Source organism: Gymnodraco acuticeps, unplaced genomic scaffold, assembly GCF_902827175.1.
Source record: "Gymnodraco acuticeps unplaced genomic scaffold, fGymAcu1.1, whole genome shotgun sequence".
Taxonomy (NCBI): Eukaryota; Metazoa; Chordata; class Actinopteri; order Perciformes; family Bathydraconidae; genus Gymnodraco; species Gymnodraco acuticeps.
In genome coordinates this window covers 129,850-150,850 of record NW_022990513.1, presented here as the reverse complement: position 1 = coordinate 150,850, position 21,001 = coordinate 129,850, and the positions used below count along the sequence as shown (strand labels likewise).

The following is a 21,001-nucleotide window of genomic DNA, read 5'->3' as shown; positions in this document are numbered from 1 at the left end:
CTGTCATTTCCCTTTCATCACTCACCTCAGCAATGGACCTCTCTCCACTGTCCCTGTGTTCTGCCTCTGACTCACTCTCAAGCGCCTAGATCAGTGGTTCCCAAACTTTTTGTGCCCAAGGCACACCAAAGGACAAGTACAAATCTCAAGGCACACCTATTGTGCAAAATAGCCCTTATAACACGTGTTATCACTCATATCATGTAAAATATCTGTAAATGTGCATAATTATTTACTAATGCCAAATAAAATGTGACAAAGACAACTATATTACTCGTGAAATATTTATTAACGAAATATTTCAGAAATTAATTTGAAACTTTATCAAATTAGGCTTCATCAAAGCAGCAACACACTCATTTAAACCAGACAGGTCACAAAATAAAAAATGAGGCAAAGGAAACTCAGCAGAAATTCAGCACAGAGAACTGTCAATGCAAGGAAGCTGCATTGTCCATGGTCCTGAACTACAAATTATAAATGTAACATTTCAGAAATCAGCATTGAAACATGTGCTATTGTAAATATTTTGCCGACTAACAAATTAGTGAGATACATGTGCCTGTCGGGGCGCGCAGAATTTTTTAATCCTTGGTGGCACTGAGGAGAGGGCAACTCGCAAGTCCTGTTCAACAGAGAGCCGTGACCTCCTGTTGTTCTTCATGTAAATCAGAGTAGAGAACGCCAACTCCAGAGATGGGGGCGTTACTAATTTTTTTAATATATTACATATTAATTTAAAAAAAAAAGTAATATATTAAACTACTTCGTTACTATCTACATAAAGTAACTCGTTACTTTACTCGCCGAGCACGTACGAACTGCGCACGCGTGAGTGGCAATAACTTTCCTTACCAGCAGGCGGTGGTAGTGTGTATTTGTCATTAAAAACAGGCAACAACCGGAAGACAGAGAAGAAGAACAGACTACGTGATATAAACAAACAACAAATAGCGTGTGCGGTAGCTTCACCTTAGCATGTGTTCTTTGCAGGTGTTTGTTGAGGTTTGACCACGTGGTGTTTCCAGCAGTGGATAACAGCTTCTGGCCTGGACACAGTTTGCACCTCACCGTCACATTCCTGTCTATTCTTCGGACGAAGTCAAAATAATGGGCATACCTCCACCCCTCGAAAGTTATCGCTGACTCAGCCATGTTTATGCAGCACTGCACGTGGAGATGTGGACGCGCAAGTCGTGCAGATTACGTACATATAAACCAACAAAGTACTGATATAGTAAATACAAAAATAATTATTTTTGTGTAGTTGTATATTGCAATAATAACGTATGGTTGTCACAAAATCCCACGGCACACCCGGACTTGCCTCACGGCACACCGTTTGGGAACCACTGGCCTAGATGTCAAGAGAGGTGGTGAAGTGATCATTATTTATTGAGCAGTATACTCTTTCACATTGAATCATAACAAGTCATAATGAATGTAAATACAACTGACTCTAAAGTAAGTCCCAGTCTGTGACATTGGACATTTTGAAGACTCAGAGTCCCAAGCAGTAGGTAGAATATTAGCTAGTCTATGTAATGTGCACAGAAAATAAATAGTTAACTGAACACTGGGATGGAAATTGCCTATAAGCACTCAGTAAAACATAAACACACACAAAAAGCTTCTGAATGATAAGAAGTATAATTAAAACATAATGCACATTACCATTTTGAGAGAGAGTACCTTAACGAACTAAGAAATAATCTCTTATCGAACTGAGGCTCCAGTAAAACACTGACTGTGTCTCTACATGGACATCATGGTGTTTACATGAGCACAGAGAGATCGGGTTATTCATGTTCCCTGTTTACATGATAAATACTAGTAACCTGGCATTTCGATGCCTTTTCTCATCTAAACTATTCAGTATTTGTATCTCTCTATCATGACATAAAGACGAAACTCCTCTCCAGAAGTGAGACGCCGCCGCCGCCATCACTGTTAACTGATTAACTGCTACCAGCTGATGACTTACTTTCCTCTTCTTTGAAAAAAATGTTCTTATGTCCATGTTGTCTTGGGGAGAAAACATATCAAACCAAGAGATTGTCAGCTTTGATTTTCGCTGTATTAACAATGTCCTGAACACTTGGTGTGTGTGCCTTACAGGCTTGGATTTTCGTCATTTTAGGGGCAAGGCCATTTGACCTTTGGTGTCACACATTTTTTCAGGGCGGAAAGGCCACATGCCAGGGCACAAAGGCCATTGAGGGAAAAATTAGGATTTGGAGCTTACAAATAAATAACTTCACTTTCTAATGACAAAAAACAAATCACTTTTTTAATATCAATAATCGTATCATCATATAGGCCTATGCCTCCTTAGTATTACCGTATATAAAATGAAATACTTTACTTTGAATAATAATTTGTGTGTGTGTGTGTGTGTGTTCAACTCCTCACAGCTCCTCATATCTGTTCAGAAACTAGACAAAAGTTAAAGATGTACAAACCACAGACTGCCTGTGTCATGACGAATACAGTCACTGCTTTAATTCTGTCTTTAGGACGTTGTTGTGAGTTTGGACGGAGCAGCTACAACGTTAGTTTATCCTGATCGATCCAATCTCCATTCACAAAACACGCGTTTTAAAAGGTGTTTCACCTGCCGTCTTGTCTGCCCACTTGTCAAAGCATTAAAGCATGGTTTTTACTAACCGTTACCAGTATTTAGTTGCTTCGGCATCATTTTGAAACATGTATTACAATGAAATCACGGTAAAATAGGTTAATTTGGTCGTAGTTGGTTTCCACCACAGTATTTACATGGATATAAGCCCCGCCCCCTCTCCAGCGCGTCCTGTTTGAATGACAGGAGTAAACACAGCTGACAGCCGCGGTGAAACTCCAGCGGTTAGAGCAATGCGAGTATTCGCATCGCGTCCGTTGTGAACGCAGCATAATGCAGTTCAGAAACCACTGTTCTGTCGCTTTTGAAGCAACTTTTAACAGTGTGAGGGGCCCAAAGGCCATGGTGGCCGTAGGACATACAATTATTTGTGGGGCATAACGTCCAGACCGAGGGGCTACGACGGCCATGGCCGTCATGGCCGCCGTGAAAATCCCACCCTGGTGCCTTACCTCCGCTACCGGCATCGCTTCATACAACAGATCTGAGCTGTCCAACGATGGCAACACTCCTTGAACATGCGCGCACTATGTGAGAATCTGCCTTGGTACAAAGTAGCAGTGAAAACATGGTACGGAGTTTCATTGATTTGGGCATTCTCTCAATAAGCAAGTGGAATGGATTTGATAGTGAAGCACTAACACAGCGCTCTACAAAGTGCGGCGAGTGGATAGACCGATTCACGGACTTTCCACATAGTAAAAGTGGGGGGGGTCTAAACTAATCATTTGAAAAAGTGGGGGGGGGACTTGTCCCACCCTCATATAATGGCTGTGACGCCCATGCATATGAACAATAACCCTTCCCAATATAGATGGATATAGTGAACACAGTGCTGGATTAAAGCAGGCTGTCAGTGGATCTGTAATGCGGCGATGCACGGCCTCTTCCATCATCATGAGTAAATAATCTTCAGGTCAACATGTCCATTGGCTGTCTGTCATCCAGCTCCCACTGCAGTTTGACAGGCTGCGTGAACACAGCATGAATGAGATAGAATGACACCAGAAGTTAGTTTTGATTAATTTCAAAATAAAGCGTAATATGTAACCCCGGTTTAAATGGCTCTTTTAAAGGTTATTAAAGACACTTAACAAAATAGCAAATCGTAAGTATAATTTGTTTTAAAAATATTTTTAAATATTAAAATAAAAAAGTGTCAACTAGCAAAGTTGCCAGTTGACACTTTTTTATTTTAATATTTATTTTAATATTTTATTAAATACAATTTAAAATGTTATATCACAAACATATACTATTCGTTAGTTCTAACGAATAGTATATGTTTGTGATATAACATATTTTAAATTGTATTTATTTAATCTTTTGCTGATATAGCCTAGCATTTTATGTAACCCTTATTTAACTGAATGAGATACCATTTTATTTTCAATATCCTAGGAGAGCTGAAGTCGTTCTTATCTTCTTTCTTTTCTCTCTGTGTGCTTCCGCTGCTGTTTCTTATCCGTTTCTTATTCCATAATTTGACACAAAACACATTTCGCGCGCATTTATTTTGTTTTGAAAGGTTTGAACGGATATTCTGTCGTGTCTTGCTAACTTTGCAGTGGAAGTCGGACAGCTTTAGAGCTTGAACTCCAAAACAAGCCCTCTGAGGCTGGCCCATCACAGCCAGTTGTTCTTTTCCTTTTCCTCTCTCGCTTTTTTTGGGAGTCTTTCTATTTTTTCTACCCTGCCTGCAGACAGTGTGTGTGAGTGGGTGTGTCTGCGGGCCAGTGCAGCCTAGTCGCTGCTTGTGCGCACTCTGAAAAGAGGAAAAAGTTGATGATGAGTTCAGTGTGAGAGCGGCCCGCCTCGGAGCAGGCTACCCGATCAGGAATGGCAGTTTGGACCAGAGCAGACAAAAACGGTCAGCTGGACCTTCTCCTCCGGGACCGCTGGATCAGAGTGGCCGCCGAACTCACCCGAGAAACGCTGACTTTAACGGCCGAAGCGGAGGCAGGCGGCCAGGGGGGCAACCACTGGGACTACAACAACTCTTCGGTGGGCCTGCGAAATGGCATGTCGAACGGAAACGACTCGGGACAGAGTCCGGGGAACCATGGTTGCGGTCCGTCCTCGGGTCAAGACCAACACCAGAACCAGAACCATGGGGATAGGGGGCGTAGCGGCAGCCCGGGGCTCGGGGGTGTCAGTCGGGGTCAATACGACGGCAACTACGGTGTAAATAGCCCCGGGAAATACCCGAATAACGGCACAAACTCTGACGTTGGAAGCCCCGGATCCAGCTACGGCAGTCCCGGGTCCAGCTTCGGGTCGAGACAAGGAGACATGCCCGTCAGTGCGGACGGCCCTTCGGAAGCTGTGCGGAAAGTTCGGGTTGTCAAACAGGAGTCTGGCGGGCTGGGGATCAGTATTAAGGGGGGGCGCGAGAACCGGATGCCCATCCTCATCTCCAAGATTTTCCCGGGGCTCGCCGCTGACCAGAGCAGGGCTCTCCGGGTGGGAGACGCGATTCTGTCCGTTAATGGGAACGACCTCCGGGAGGCTACACACGACCTCGCGGTCCAGGCGCTTAAGAAGGCGGGGAAAGAAGTAACGCTGGAGGGTAAGTTGGCCAACGCGAGAGCGAGGAGTTGCAGAGGCCGAGATGAGACTCCTGTGCTCAGGCTGTTCACCTCTGCAGCGGTGCGAGAACTATTCAGATCCTTTACTGAAGTTGAAGTACCAATACATTATTGTCAAACTACTTAATTACAAGTAAAAGTCCTGCATTCTTAATCTTACTTAAGTAAAAGTTTTGTTAAAAGTAGCTAAAGCTGTTATAAATGTTGTGGAGTAAAATTACATTGTTTCCCTTTTTAAATGTAGTTGAGTACAACTATAAAGTAGTATAAATGGAAATATTAAAGTAAAATACAAGTACCTCAAAATTGTACTTAGGTACTTGAGTAAAAGTGCTTCTACTTTTTCACATTTCCAGTTAATAACATTAATAACACTGGAGTCAGTTTGGTACTTTTAAGAAACATAATCACATATCAGTGTTGGTCTAACCTGAACATACAGCATCATTTCAGACACACTAACATCGTTTCAAGCAAGATGACAACAATGCAATATGCAATATAAAGTATATTAATATATTTTATATATATATAAAACATGTATGTATTATTATTATTATTACATTCCATTACTTTAGACATGCATTAAATAAAACAATAGCTAAAGGGTGCTTTCTAAATAATTGGATGATTTTCTTATAATAATGTATTAATCAGAACCACACCTGGTCTTTAAATATGAGTTTAGAAAGAACACTAACACTTGGTGAACTTTTGTCATTTTAAATTTGTATCAACATGTATGCATTTCTTTAGGATATTATGAGATAACAGCAGGTACACATTCAGTTGTTCTGTGACCAGGAGCAGGCTCAAATCACATCATCCGAACACTTTGATTGGTGTAAACAGGAAAGTAACCACAGTTGTGGTCACAGTCTAAGTTAGATACATTGTACTCTATATTTGAATGGCTGTGGGTTGCTAAAGATAAGAGGCCACTGTTTACAGATCTTTCTTGCTGTGACTACACTGTACTGTCCAGGAGAGAGACAGACAGATATCAAAAGGCCTTAGAATCTACTCAACTTCAAACTTGATGCATCATAAGGAATTCCTAGTGTAGATGGAGGTTGCCATATGAAGAGAATTGTGTTCGTAAGGAGATCCGTACTGGCTCCATGGAGATGATTTAAGATCCTAAAATGTGCTGACACAGAACTGTTCAGGATAGTGGAAAAAGAGCGAGTCGAAGGGAGAGGCCACAGAGCCCTTGAGGTTCGGAGACTTCAGGCCAGGAACAGCTAAATGCTGTTTAATGGTTTGGAATGAGCGCTGGATGAATACCGACGAACTGTAGGGACTAATGTGTGAAACCTTTCCTCTCCAGTGGAAACAGGGCCTACAATACAACAGGTCAAATGTCTTCCTTTTTTCAAACCATAGAAAACTGTATCAACATAAGAATTTTACCAACCAGAAATGATCCAAAATACTTTACAGTTTGTTCAGATGGCTTGATAGTAACACATGCAGATGTTGCACAGAACGTTGAAGTGTATTCGTTCAAACTGCTGCAGGAATTTGGCCGTTTGCAATTGAAATCAGTATGGAAAGCATTTGCAGCATCCCTCAGTTGTGGACAGGAGGATGTGCTCCTCGTTCCGCGGCCCAGACGCTGGCCTCTGTGTGAAGAATGTGTCGGCTGCCTGTCACTGTTTGTCCGTTTCACAGGCGCTGAGCTGTGTTGTTTGTGGAAGGCTCTCTCTCCCCCAGCTCTGAGAGAGAAACATCCATCAGACACCAGCTCCAGACCTCTGTGCCGTGTACACAAGACATAACCCCCCAGATATTCTCACAATTAGCTTAGGTGCCCCACATTCCTGACCTCCGCTTGCCTGCTTGTAGGGCAAAGGTCAACACTTTGGGCTCCGGCGTGGATCATTGTGCTCTTCCCTTGCAGCACGCTTTCAGTGCGTTGTATTGCTGCTGTTACCTCAGAGTCAGTCAGGTCAAATGCTAAGTAAGTTTACATACAAGGACTTTGCTTTGGTGCATACATAAAACACAATGATCACGATGTAAAATAGCAAACATTACAGAAAGTATTTCAAAAACAAAAAGAAAGAAAATATGTGCAATTGATCAGATGTTGCAGGTTTATTAGTGCATGAAAGACTCATGCAGATAATAGAAGTATGTATAAACACGTTTTGCATGCTAAATGTCTTCTTTTGGAACAAGGTGGGCACCAAGCCATTTCAAATCAAGCAGCACGTTGCCTGAATAGCTAAGCTAATTAATGGCCTAAATATATCCACACAAAATATCCAGCATAAGCACTGAAATATGTGAGTGGGCTGAGATCACTGATCTCACAATAACAGCTGAGACCAAACATTTTGAAGCCTAGATTGTTGTAATAAGAATCGATCCAATGATTATATGCCCAAACACAGTAGAGCCAAACCCCTGGAGAGTAAGCTGCTGCTCCTTCAGCTCTACTGGACTTGTTCGTGTCTTTCAGCTCATCATTTTGGTTTTGATCTGAAATCCGTATTTCCAGCAGCAGCAGCTGTTTTCAGTGAAAAGAAAAAAGCAAATACTGACTTTTGTATTTTGTTCACGTCTTATTAAGTCCTAAATAGAGCTTAAATAAAAGAATGACTATAATGTTTTTTCAAGAAGCCTTATCTTGATTTCAATCTTTTATCTCAATTTGTTGATCTACTTTTTCCTGCTCTGAAGTAGGGCTGAACGATTAATCGATTTTAAATCGAAATCGTGGTTTGAAATGATGCGACTATGAAATCGCAAAGCCTGCGATTTTTTTTTTCTTTCTTCTTGTGTGTCAGTCATCCACACCAATCAGAAGTGCTGTGCTCCACATGTACCAGCCATTGTTAACCAATCAGAAGTGGCCCATGAGAGAAGGTGATAGACAGATTGATCCAATCACCTGCCAAGTGCTTCTGAAAGTGCCTGCCCTTTCCAAATGGCTTCCAATGGAGCTTTAGATGCTTTGGTGAAACACAGCACCTGAGTCAGGTTAGTACTGCTCCATCACGTGTTTCTATTACAGGGTGAGTCTGAAACTGAAGCTCGACTTTAAAGCAACCCAACGGAAGTTTCATGTACGTTTAGTTCTTTGACTCGTAGCTCGGGCTGCGGGGTGCTAGAGACGGGAGCACGTTGATACGACCTTCCTAGCCGGAGACATGGCTTTATTGGCACCATAACAAAAACTTAGTTTTGCCAAAGCACATTGTACAAACTTTTAACAAACATGTTACCAACTTCATGTAACAACAATTCAAGGAAAGAAGCTAAACATCACTGATCGATATCATCAACCAAATCACAATTATGATGATACAAAGCATATCATTGCTCCTGAGGCAGACTGCAGCTCTCTATGAGCTCTCCTAACAGGATTTGCTATTTGTGAATGTTTGTTATGTGGTCAAATTCAGGAAGTTGGCTTTTACATTTGGGGAAGGGCTGGACTGGCTGGAGTGTTGTGCACTTTGTCTGCTGCACAGCTGACAGAAGCGCTGCTCTTTGGAAGCCATTCTTTTTTGTATGGGCCAGTCTCAAAGGCCATGCTGTGTGAGTGTGTATTTGGTCAGGGTGGTTCTGTGTTTGCTGATAGTCACTCTCCAAGGACGTATGAAAGATTGAGTTATTTTTAAACAGACAATCTTTGCCCCATTGACTCATGACATGCATTTATCCCAGACATGACAGGCCGCTGGTTAATCCCCCTCCCTCACCAGCTGACTGATGGACATCCCATATGTCCAAATGATTAGTTGGAACTGGCTGCAGCCACCCTTGTGTCTTATTGGGTTAGCCTGCTGGTCAGTGGAAGGAGACGCCTTTGTGTGAGTAATTGGAGGAATAAAAACAGCACATACCAGGCACAGAGGCCATTGATGAAACGGGGACAGGCCTGACGAGGAACAGATCCTTTCTTTTGTTCCGGGGCCCAAGTTAACCGAGCGTCCATTCACTGTGTGGCTCTCTGTCCTCATGGGGCCAGATCTGCCACAGAGCGTGAGTCTGCACAGCTGAAAGAGGCCATGTTAGTGAGTCAGTCTCATCATCTCCACTAGTGCTGCACGATTCTTGCTCAAATGTGAATCACGATTTTCCTCCATAAGAATTGAGATCACGATTCTCACACGATTCTCATCGTTTCAATGCAAATATTTATTGCACTCTTACTCTTAGACGTCACGTGAGTACAATGAATTTAAACAGAGAACATTTGTCTCTCTTGTCTCTCACATAACTGTGTCTTTAGTCTGTAGTTGCTGAATACTGAACAAACATAACTACATTCAAAATGTGGCACCTGGAGCCAACTATTGTGGCTTTAAACAGACACCATCAACATCAAAGTGCTGGACATCTTTCAGTTCTGTCTCGACTGTGGTTCGAGTCTTGTAGTACATGGCAGGCAATGCAGTACGTGAAAAGTAGTTGCGGGAAGGCACTGAGTACCGCTTATCCAGCGTCTTCATCAAGTTCTTGAACCCTTCATTTTGAACTGTATTTATTGATGCCATATCCTTAGCCAAGTAAAAGGTGATGGCTTTCGTTATCTCTTTGTGCCTTCGTGAGCTGTGTGAATATGGTGTTCCGTTGAATAACGTTTGGCTTATGGATGTTTGACTTCTTTGCTAAAGCATACTGTATTTGATGGTGACGTTGCAGGTGATTTCATAGGTTTGTGGTGTTACCTGACGTCGTTGCGACGATGCGAGAACAATGCTTACAGTGGACGACTTTTTGTAAGTCATCATCAGGATCAAATCCAAAAAAGTTCCACACACTGGATGAATGTGGTCCTTTTTTCGGCACAAGCACAACTTTCCTCTCGCCAGAGTCGCCACCGGGATTTTCATCGGTGTTGTTGTCATTGTCCTCGACCTCCTTGTCACTCATTTCTGTGTCACTCATTTCTGTTTTTCTTGTACTACTAGTCGCTCTCGTCACTCTTTGCTAATCAGTGCTAATGCTAACGCTTCTGTAAACATACTGCCGGCTCCTGCCCTCACGTGCTGCAGTCAGTGAGTGTTGCCAGGTATACTTATTATAAGCCACATTGGGCTTATCTTTCTGTAAAGTTGCTTGGTAGTAAGTAATAATGGTTGTTGCGGTTGTGAGCTTGTAGATAGGTTATTTTCTTTTTTTATAATAGCCGACCCGACATGTATAGGTTTAAAGTGCTCATGTTCTTTTGCGCTTGTTTTCATAGACCTGGTTGCTTATTCCTTCCGCAAAAACTGGCAACACTAGTGGCTGCAGCGTTAACACTGCATGAGCATGAGAGAGACAGACAGAACACTACCATCTGCATGCGATCATGGTACTTAAATGTTAAATGTATAGAGTATATTTGCTTTACATCGTTTAAGTATGATTGACATTGCAAGTTGGTATTATTCAGAAGCAAAATAATAAAACATTTAAAAAATAAATCAGCATGACGTCATAGGATCGCTGTAATTTAGAAATGAGATCGCATAGGTGTCTGAATCGAGATCACGATCTTTTTTTGATTAATCGTGCAGCACTAATCTCCACTGCCTTTGATATCTGCAGATATGTCTTCTGCAATGTGTAGATGTTTACATGGACTGCCCGAACCCCCCCCCCCCCTTAGGGGAATTCATCCACAAAAAGACACTGGAAGCTGCACTAGGTCAGAAACCAGAGGAGACTGTGAAGTCCACCGCAGACGGACCACTTTTGGACAAAATGTCCTCTCCGTTAAAGACAGCTCTTTGTGGAATAGCCTCCCAACTGAGATACGGGATTGTCCCACTCTCAATAGCTTCAAAGGTCAACTCAAAGAATGGTTGAGAAACAACCAGACGTGCGATCACCGCTAAATGCACTTTAACACAGGGGTATCTCCTCTTGCACTTTATGTAGCGCTTGCATCTTCTCTTGCACCTTATGTCATAGCTGCTACATTGTATTGCCATGTGGTAAATACTTGTGGATGCTGCTCTTGCTCTTTTGCATATCATATATTTATTTTTGCTATGTATATAAATGTCATGTTCTTATATGTTGTATGTGAGGGACTGCGGATGGAAATTAAACTAAACTAAAATCCGGCATATTTACACTTGAAGCATTATTTGTCTTAAGTGTTCATTAATGTGCATTGTCCCTGTTCAAATAAACGATTCAATGAAATGAAAGTGACATTTGAATTACATGTGTAATGTGTAAACAATTAGCTTTTTGAGAATGAGTTTCTAGCATTCAAATATAATTTTATCCCAACAAGTTGTCATTTAAAGAGGCCCTATTTAGCTTTTTGTGGTGTTCCCTCTCCTGTCGTGTGTGCTATAGGTTTCTGTGCATGTAAATGCTCTGCAAAGGCTAAAATCCCTCTTTTCCCTCCAGAGGGGGTTTCTCTCCCCACACTTGTTTCAGGTGGCATTTTTCATGATTTCATCTCCATTTACCTTATATTAGGGATTGTGGGAGAAGCTGATCTAAATATTTTTGTCTCACCAAAACCCTCAACAATATTTTATGGCTGGATACCATTTTGGATAATTATGCCTCTCTTTCATTTGGGTTTACTGAGCTCATAAAGAGTTTTATTTTAATATGGCTCAAATGACAGTGTCTTTTCTTTTTTAAATCACAGTTAGTAGCAAGCCAATTGAATTACCTTCAACTCTGCAGTTCCTCTCATGTCTACGTAGCATTTCTGTTTCTCTCTGCTCGTTGTAGTGGTTTCACAAACCAGAATTGAATTCACTCAAATCAACATTGTTTCCAGATGCAACAGCATCTGTTACGGGGAATAATCTGAATCCGTGTATCTACCGTCCAATTGTTTTTCTTTATTAAACACGTAAACGGAAGAGCGTTTGAGAGGCCTTTTTGCTTTTTGCTTTTTACCTTACTAAATGGTCTAATGGTCCTTGGAGCGAGGGGCGGGGCCAAACTAACGGAAGTGATTTCAAAACAAAAGCGGTGATAATATTATAAACAAAGGGAAACAAGGTGAATTTAGCGATCACAATGAAAACGGCCAAGACACACATTGAGCCCAGAAAATGGATGTTATTAAGGGCTGTAAATATAATAAGCCTGTGTCTAAAATGGACAACATTGTTAGGAGATTTAAACTACACAGCGGTTCTGTACTGCGGTCACTCAGCCGCCTCTCCACTTTGTTTTTTCAAATCAGCTGCTCTTCATTCCTGCTATATTTGACGAGTGATACAAATATGTTTTACCACAAGTTGTTAAGGAAACTGACACTGTTGGACTCGGTTCTAGTTTGACTTCTACCAGAAATAAAATGAAGTACTTTTGCTGTGTACTTTGTGAGTAATCCTCTGTCAGAGTCCCCTCCTTAGTAGCCTACATAATGCATGTTTTTCTGCTATCTTTGATGAATGATACAAATATAATTTTACCATTAGTTCTTAATGAAATTGATACTGTTTGACTTTGTATTACTTAGCCTACTACTTGCAATACATTGAAGTACTTTTACTGTGTATTTTTTGAGGAATACTCTGTCAAAGTCCCCTGCTGAGAACAACATCAAGCCACTTCGGCTAAGTTTGATGAGGGAATTCTTTTTTGTTTCTATTAGTTCTTCGTGAGATTGATCCTGTTGGACTCAGTACTAGTGAAACTACCCCCACAAGTACTATGAAGTACTTACTGTGTACTTTTCCTGTACTCCTCTGTCAATGTCCCCTCCTGAGAACAAGAATGCATGTTTCTCTGCTATTTTGAATAAGTGTTAAAAAAAACTTTCTTCATGAGACTGATATTGTTGGACAGAGTATTTTAAGAGGATGGTAGACTTGATATCAGCAATACTTCCAGTCAGTACTCCGAAAGCAGCATTTTACACCTTTACACCAAGTCTTTAGAGTCTGGCCTGGATATCTGGTCTATCCTTCAGCACACTGACACACTCTGTCACTCTTGTTGGCCTCTTATGAAGCTGCTGTCTTTTAAAATAGGATTATTTCTCTGCTCCTGGTTCATTCCTCGCAGATTCTTCCATCAGTCCCAGTCATCGCAAGTCAGTCAATAGAGCTTCGAAAAATGTGTCCAATTCAACAAAATGTTTTTTTGTGAGTGAAGGCCAGAGCTAAATTATAGATTGTCTGATTGTGTAATTACAAGTTGAGAGAAAATAAATCCACATCCTCCTATGAAACAGATTTTATTTCCTTTTCCATGTTATATTTATACTTACTTGCATTAGAACATTTGCATGTTGAACTACATGCTGATATCTTCCCCAGCCTCAAGGAAATACAATTAAAATAAATGGATTCCAAATTTTTAAAATTGATAAAAATTAGGGCCGGGACTTTAACCGCGTAATTAGATTAATTAATTACACAAACATTAACGCGATTAAAAAAATTAACGCATTTTAATCGCACTTATTTTTGCACCGCGGAACGTTTCTCACTGGATGAGTTTCAGGCGTACCGATTATACTGGAGCACCCAACTAACGTTCATGACTTCAGACAACAACAAACCACAGTGAACACAGTGGGAAATGTTGTTTTTAAAAAACGGACGGATGGAAGCTCGATAAGAGCACGGTTGTGTGCAATTAATGCAAAAAGGAATTCGCATATCACCGCAGCACATCAAGCCTCAAGTATCACCTCATGCAAAACATATAGCAGCTAGCGTGGAAGCTAGCGTGGACGTTAGCCTCTTTTATCGCGTTCACCACCAAAAAGAGCCGGTACTAAATTAGTTAACCTTTTACACCCCCACGAAAGTCCCTGCTAGAGAGCAGAGAGCTGCTAGAGAGCAGGGACTTTCTTACGGCTCTCTTGTGAGAAAATAGCTATATTTCTGATTGGCTGGGCGGATTGCAAACCACGCCCCGTAAAACTCCCAAAAAGTTTTGTGAAGCCGCCATTTTATTATCCTCCGCATTAGCATTATTAGCATTAGCCCAGCGCAGAAACGCAGAGAGACTAACTTATGGCAACACAAAATAAAACATGGAGCGGTGGAGATGAGGAGGTGTCGGCGTTCTGGCGATTTACTCGGAAGGCTTCAGTAGAAGCTGCTGGGAGTCCCAGCAGCTTCTACTGAAGCCAGTCCCCAACTCCGGGGACTTCCGGCCGGGGACTTTGGGCGGCACGTATACGCCGTGAAGTGGTTGCGGCCTGCCAGTAAAACCCAAAGCAGAAGAAGAAGAAGTGACGTCAGCGGCTTCATTGGCCTAATCCACCCCCAGGTTCAAAGAGTTCTCATGAACTAAATTCCTCATGAACCTTTGTGGGAAAAGTACTGCGGTGGGAATGCGCCTAATGGTATACTAAAATCCATGTGAAAAAAATTGCTTCTCACTGTTCTCAGGTCAAATATTTATATGTGATTAAAAATGCGATTAATTTCGATTAATTAATTACAAAGCCTCTAATTAATTAGATTAATTTTTTTAATCGAGTCCCGGCCCTAATAAAAATGTATAAATTAATAATGTGTGCAAACATTCAAATTTAAAATATAAAATGAAAAATAGTTTACTTTCGAAATTATTTCTCACAAAAACCTTTCTAAATTATAGTAAACTATAAAAAACTTTAGTCAATATACGTTGTTCTGCCTAAAATAGTTGAAATTGAACGTAAACTATCAAACACCACATGCATGGCAATTAACCAATTTTTGCCCGCTATTTAAATTGACTTTGGTTAGTTAATAAAAATATTGATATTATTTTTATATATATATACACTGAACAAAAATATAAACGCAACACTTTTGTTTTGCTCCCATTTTCCATGAAATGAACTCAAAGATCTAAAACATTTTCTATATACACAAAATAACCATTTCTCTCAAATATTGTTCACAAATCTGAAAAAATCTGTGATAGTGAGCACTTCTCCTTTGCAGAGATAATCCATCCCACCTCACAGGTGTGGCATATCAAGATGCTGATTAGACAGCATGATTATTGCACAGGTGTGCCTTAGGCTGGCCACAATAAAAGGCCACTCTGAAACGTGCAGTTTTGCTTTATTGGGGGGGTCTGGGGGGTGTCCGAAAACCAGTCAGTATCTGGTGTGAGGGTTAGGGTAATATTGTGAATCGAGTGGCCCATGGTGGCGGTGGGGTTATGGTATGGGCAGGCGTATGTTATGGACGACGAACACAGGCCACTCAATTCACAACATTACCCTAACCTACCTGCTACCCTTTTAAATAAACAGAGCCAAAAAACACCTACCCTTTGGAATCTTTTAGACTTACCCGACCTTGATTTTAGTGGTTTTTGTTTTTCAGTGACATCCAGTTCATTTTATACGATTTTACTAACCCGGTGTGCCTTTATTTTATTATTATTAGTTAATTTTAACACTCCCTTTACTTTTTAAATTAATATTACTGGGGAGATTGTTTTAATTATTTGTATTTTTATCATTGCACTTGTGTTTTAACTGCACTTACACTTCTATGCATGGCTTACTAATAGAACTGGAATCACTTTTAAATTTGCCATTTTAGATCCCCCTATCATTTAGGGTATTTTATAGATTCCATTGGGACAAGCTCCACACACACACACACACACACACACACACACACACACACACACACACACACACACACACACACACACACACACACACACACACACCACACACACACACACACACACACACCCTCCAGATCCTGGGACGGGGAGATCTGCTTTTAACATACTCTGCCGCCGTTCCGTGGTCCGGCTCCGCTCTGCACTTTTTTAAAAGGGTTTTTATAAGGTTTATGTTTATGGAGGTTTTTAATGTTTTTTTAAACACCTATCTACTAGGGGTGTAACGGTTCACAAACATTTCGGTTCGGTACGTACCTCGGTTTTTTGGTCACGGTTTGGTTCGGTACGTTTTCGGTACAGCAGAATTTTTTTTCACAAAACAAAACATATATATATATTTTTGTTATTATTATTATACTGTGAATAATGTATTCACTCAAATAAATACAAAATATAATAAAATAAACATTAAGGTGCAGCATTTCGATGAACTGAAATAATCTGTATTTGAACTTTACTGTAGGCTACTAGTACTCACAAAACATAAACTATTAGTTTTGGGTTTTTAATTATTATTAAACTGTGAATATTCACTCAAATAAATACAAAATATAATAAAATAAATATTAAGGTGCAGCTTTTCGATGAACTGAAATCATCTGTATTTGAACTGTACTGTACTATTTCCTAAGCAGCCAGCTTGACATTATGACTTGCTTGTCATTGTATTTTCATGTTTTTTTAAAGAAAAATTAACTTGTCCACATTGCTTGCCGAAAGGGCAGATCTGCTGGCACTAACAATGTCTCCTGCTGTGGAGAACACCCTCTCGCTATGGGACAGAGGTAGCAGATACAGCCAGGTAGCGCTTTGCTAACATGGCAACATAAGGATATTTGGCGTTTGTAATAGCTTTGGCTCGGTCTGAACTCTCTGCGAGTGGTGGAGGCTTACATGCTAGTGGGAGTTGGGTTTGCACTTCAGTCTTTTTTCTTTTGGTACCGGTGATATTCACGTTCGGGTGATGCCTTTTCAAGAGTGTGCAAGTTTGATGTATTGCCAGCCGCGTAACCAATTTTAGTTGAACAATGCCGACAAACAGCTTTGGTTCGGTCCACCTGTCTTTGTCCTTCATCCTTGTACGTAACTGCGAAACCAAAATGTTCCCAAACCGGAGACTTCAATGATGCTGGAGGATTTTCGAGCTCAACTTTATCTGCGTTCGCCATTAATTTTCGACAGTTCCTCAAATTACTGACTACATTTGAACGCATCCCTCTGACCAGCTCTCATAGTATGCCTCTCATCCAATGAAATGACTTGCTCGCTCTATGACGCGTTGAACCCAATGTGAGCAAATTACTCTGAATGCTGCGACGCAGCACCTGAGATTACTTCCAAAAAGTTGTTCACGTTCTCAATTTTTTACGTTTAACGTTATATTCGTTCGGTACACTTCGGTACACACCTGTACCGAACCGAAGGGCCCGTACCGAATAATTTCGGTACGGGTACGTGTACCGTTACACCCCTACTATCTACCGAGAGCCAGTGCACCACGCAGGGCTCCTCCGGAGCGCTCTTCCCCAACCTAACCCTACCCCTCCCTCACACCAGATACTGACTGATTTTCGGACCCCCCCCCAGACCCGAACACAGGTGCATTTATTGATGGCATTGTGAATGCACAGAGATACCGGGACGAGATCCTGAGGCCCATTGTTATGCCATTCATCCACGACCATCACCTCATGTTGCAGCATGATAATGCACGGCCCCATGTTGCAAGGATCTGTACACAATTCCTGGAGGCTGAAAACATCCCAGTTCTTGCATGGCCAGCATACTCACCGGACATGTCACCCATTGAGCATGTTTGGGATGCTCTGGATCGGCGTATACGACAGCATGTTCCAGTTCCTGCCAATATCCAGCAACTTGGCACAGCCATTGAAGAAGAGTGGACCAACATTCCACAGGCCACAATCAACAACCTGACCAACTCTATGCAAGGCAGAGTCCATGGAGGGGGTCTCGGGCGGACGGCCGGGGGCAAGGCAGAGTTTGAGGAGGAGGTCTCAGGCAGACGGCCCGGGGGCAAGGCAGAGTTCATTGTGGGGGTCTCGGGCGGACGGCCCGGGGGCAGAGTTCATAAAGGGGCGAAGGCCACAGCGGGGACGGGACAACTCTGGAGGACGGGCAGGTAGGCGCTGACGGGACAGCTCCGGAGGCCGGGCAGGACCCGGTGTCGGCCGGACAGGAACCGGAGCCGGTGGGACAGGCGTAGACGGGATCCTGGACATGACATGGGCTGGTGTCAATGGGACCCCGGATGGAGCAAGGGCTGGTGTCGATTGGACCACCAACGCAACAGGGCAAGGAGTAGGCAGGACCCCCGGCGGGACAGGTGTTGGCAGGATCCCCCACGGAAGAGGACAAGGAGTTGGCAGGACCCCCGGCGAGACAGGTGACGGCGGGACCTCCAACGGAACAGGACATGGGGTTGGCAGGACTCTCAGCGGAACCCCCAACGACACAGGACATGGAGTTGGCAGGACCCCCGACGAAACAGGTGTTGGCTGGACCTCCAACGGCACCGGACATAGGGTTGGCTGGACCCCAGGCAGGAGAGTAGTCGGCGGGACCCCCAACGGGACAGGACATGGAGTTGGCAGGACCCCCGACGAAACAGGTGTTGGCTGGACCTCCAACGGCACCGGACGTAGGGTTGGCTGGACCCCAGGCAGGAGAGTAGTCGGCGGGACCCCCAACGGGACAGGACATGGAGTTGGCAGGACCCCCAGCAGAACCTTCAATGGCACAGGACATAGGGTTGGCAGGACCCCCGGCAGAAGAGTAGTCGGCGGGACCTCCAACGGCACAGGACATAGGGTTGGCAGGACCCCCGGCAGAAGAGTAGTCGGCGGAACCAAACGGTTGACAGGCAGAGCTAGCGAACAAACAGCTAGCAGTTAGGAAAAGCTGAAAGATCCGATCTTAAAGGGAAAGTGGACATACATTTGTTGACAGAAACATAACTCGATTCCAAACGTATGCCAATGTTCCCTTCATTTGTGTATTGTTCGCTAAGACATACTGTATATGTGAAACAAATGTCTCATTATGAGCTTGTTGAGGAGTTTAGGCTGAAGTGTAAACACTTTGGATGGTATTCCTCTGTCTCTGTGGCGCTGTTATATCTTACACAGGCTCCGCCCTCTACTGGACTCTATGGGTACTACCTCTCAACTATACTATGCGACCATTCACCTACTGAGATATCTATAAACGTAGCCGGCCCCTCGGGGCGGGCCTACGTGAATGCGGGCGCAAGCCCACCGTATATAAGGCGGCCACGCCTCCTGACTGTCATCCTTTTCTCTTCAGCGAGCAGGATAAAACAACTGAGCAACGTAAACGTGAAAGAAAGAGAAAGAAACTTAAATCATGGACTCACCACTCCTTGAGTCCCGGCCCTGTCCTACATGCTCTGGCTTAATCGCAGGTGCCAATCCCCACCGCCTCTGTTTTGAGTGTCTGGGGCCTGACCACGACGTGGATGGCCTGACCCAGTCTCCGTCCTGCAATGTCTGCCGAATGCTCCCAAGGCTCAGCCGCCGGCACCGTCTGGAGCACTTCCAGGCTTATTATGTCTCGCCGGAGGAGGTGGACCTCGAGGTGGTGGAAATGCCATTCATTTTCGCCATTCCGGCGGGCCAGGCGGCCCCGTTTGTCGAGGAGGAAGACGACGAGGACTCTTCGATGTCTGGTGCTTCCGGGTCCGGCGTCCAGGAGGGTCCACCACACAGGTCTGCACGTCAGGACTTCCCCTTGGTGATGGCCATGGCGGCGTAGCGTGTAGGGCTACCGCTCCCCCCACCACTGCCACCGAAGCCAGTGAGCCGCCTCCGTCAGGGGTTTATCCGGCCCGATTTATCCGGCCGATTTGTCCGGCCCGGTTCGTCCGGCGCAGCCGGCCTTCGTTTCGCCCCTGTTACCAGATATCTGGCAGTGTGTGGAGGCGACGTGGCGGTAGCCACTGAAGACGAAGGCTCCAGTGGCAGGTATGGCGGGAATCCTTAGGGTGCAGGGTAGGGCTGCACGATTTGGGGAAATAATCTAATTGCGATTTTTCTGACAGATATTGCGATTGCAATTCGATTTGCGATATTTTTTTTTAAGCGACCCAATGGAAGTTTATTGTAAAATGCGGCCATATCTCCGGCTAGGAAGGTCGTATTAACGTGCTCCCGTCTCTAGCACCCCCGCAGCCTGAGCTACGAGTGAAATAACTAAACTTACATGAAACTTCTGTTGGGTTGCTTTAAAGTCAAGCTTCAGTTTAAGATTCACCCTGTAATAGATGTAAAACAGGGGTCTCAAACTCAAGGCCCGGGGGCCAAATCCGGCCCGCGACTTCATTTTATGTCGCCCTGCAAGAGCTTGCAAAGAATATAATACGTTTATTATACGGTTACATCATATCATATGCCACTTTACAGAAGCAGGATGCCCATAAACTACATGTCCCACGATTACAATTTTTAATCAGATTAATCACAGTTTAAAAATTAATTAATCATGATTAATCACCATTCGAACTATGTCTAAAATATGCCATTTATTTATGTATATTGTTGTGGGAATGGAAAGATAAATGAAAGAAGGCGGATATATCCATTTAACATACAGTATGTATGTTTATTATAAAAAATGTCTGTGTGTCAAAATGAAAGACAGCACACACACCTACAGTATCAATCATCAAACCGTGGGGTCTTAATTCATTACGTGTTGATTTCTATCAACGGGGGAGTACTTCAGGAAAGTCGACAGGGGGGGGGGCTAGTGGAGTACTTCGTGACCATAGAGTGTGAACATTGTGATCAGCTGTTTTAGCGCAGTTCTCCAGTGAAGGGGGGGAGTCTCCCTCCGCAGCCGGTTGGCGTAGTTTTGGCACAATTCCGTTGTACAGACCGACGTTAACAGCAGCCCTGTCTGTGCACACGGAGACCGACTCTGTCGTCCGGTGATCTAACTGCCTTCTGGAAAAGCTTCACAAGTACATCGGTACGCAAATGCGCTTTGTGACACAAGTGACGGTACGCATTTCAGATTACGCACATAACCTGCGTACCAGTTATGTGCACCCCTGTACTACAGCAAAAGTATTCTCCGTCGGGACTTCCTGCAACAACACACCACGCCGTTATCGTGATTCTGATTGGCCAGAAGACATTATCAAAGATGTTCTATT

The 21,001-nt window shown here is 43.2% G+C and overlaps 1 protein-coding gene across 1 annotated transcript in view; it reads left to right on the top strand.

Moving 5' to 3' along the window:
* Window positions 1–4,220: 4,220 nt before the first annotated feature.
* Window positions 4,221–21,001, top strand: part of sntb2 (syntrophin, beta 2) — a 90,777-nt gene continuing 73,996 nt past the window's right edge. Inside the window, exon 1 of the mRNA XM_034227078.1 lies at window positions 4,221–5,207. Within this exon, the coding sequence (XP_034082969.1) occupies window positions 4,478–5,207 (730 nt within the window). The 5' untranslated portion in view covers window positions 4,221–4,477. The remainder of the gene's footprint in view (window positions 5,208–21,001) is intronic.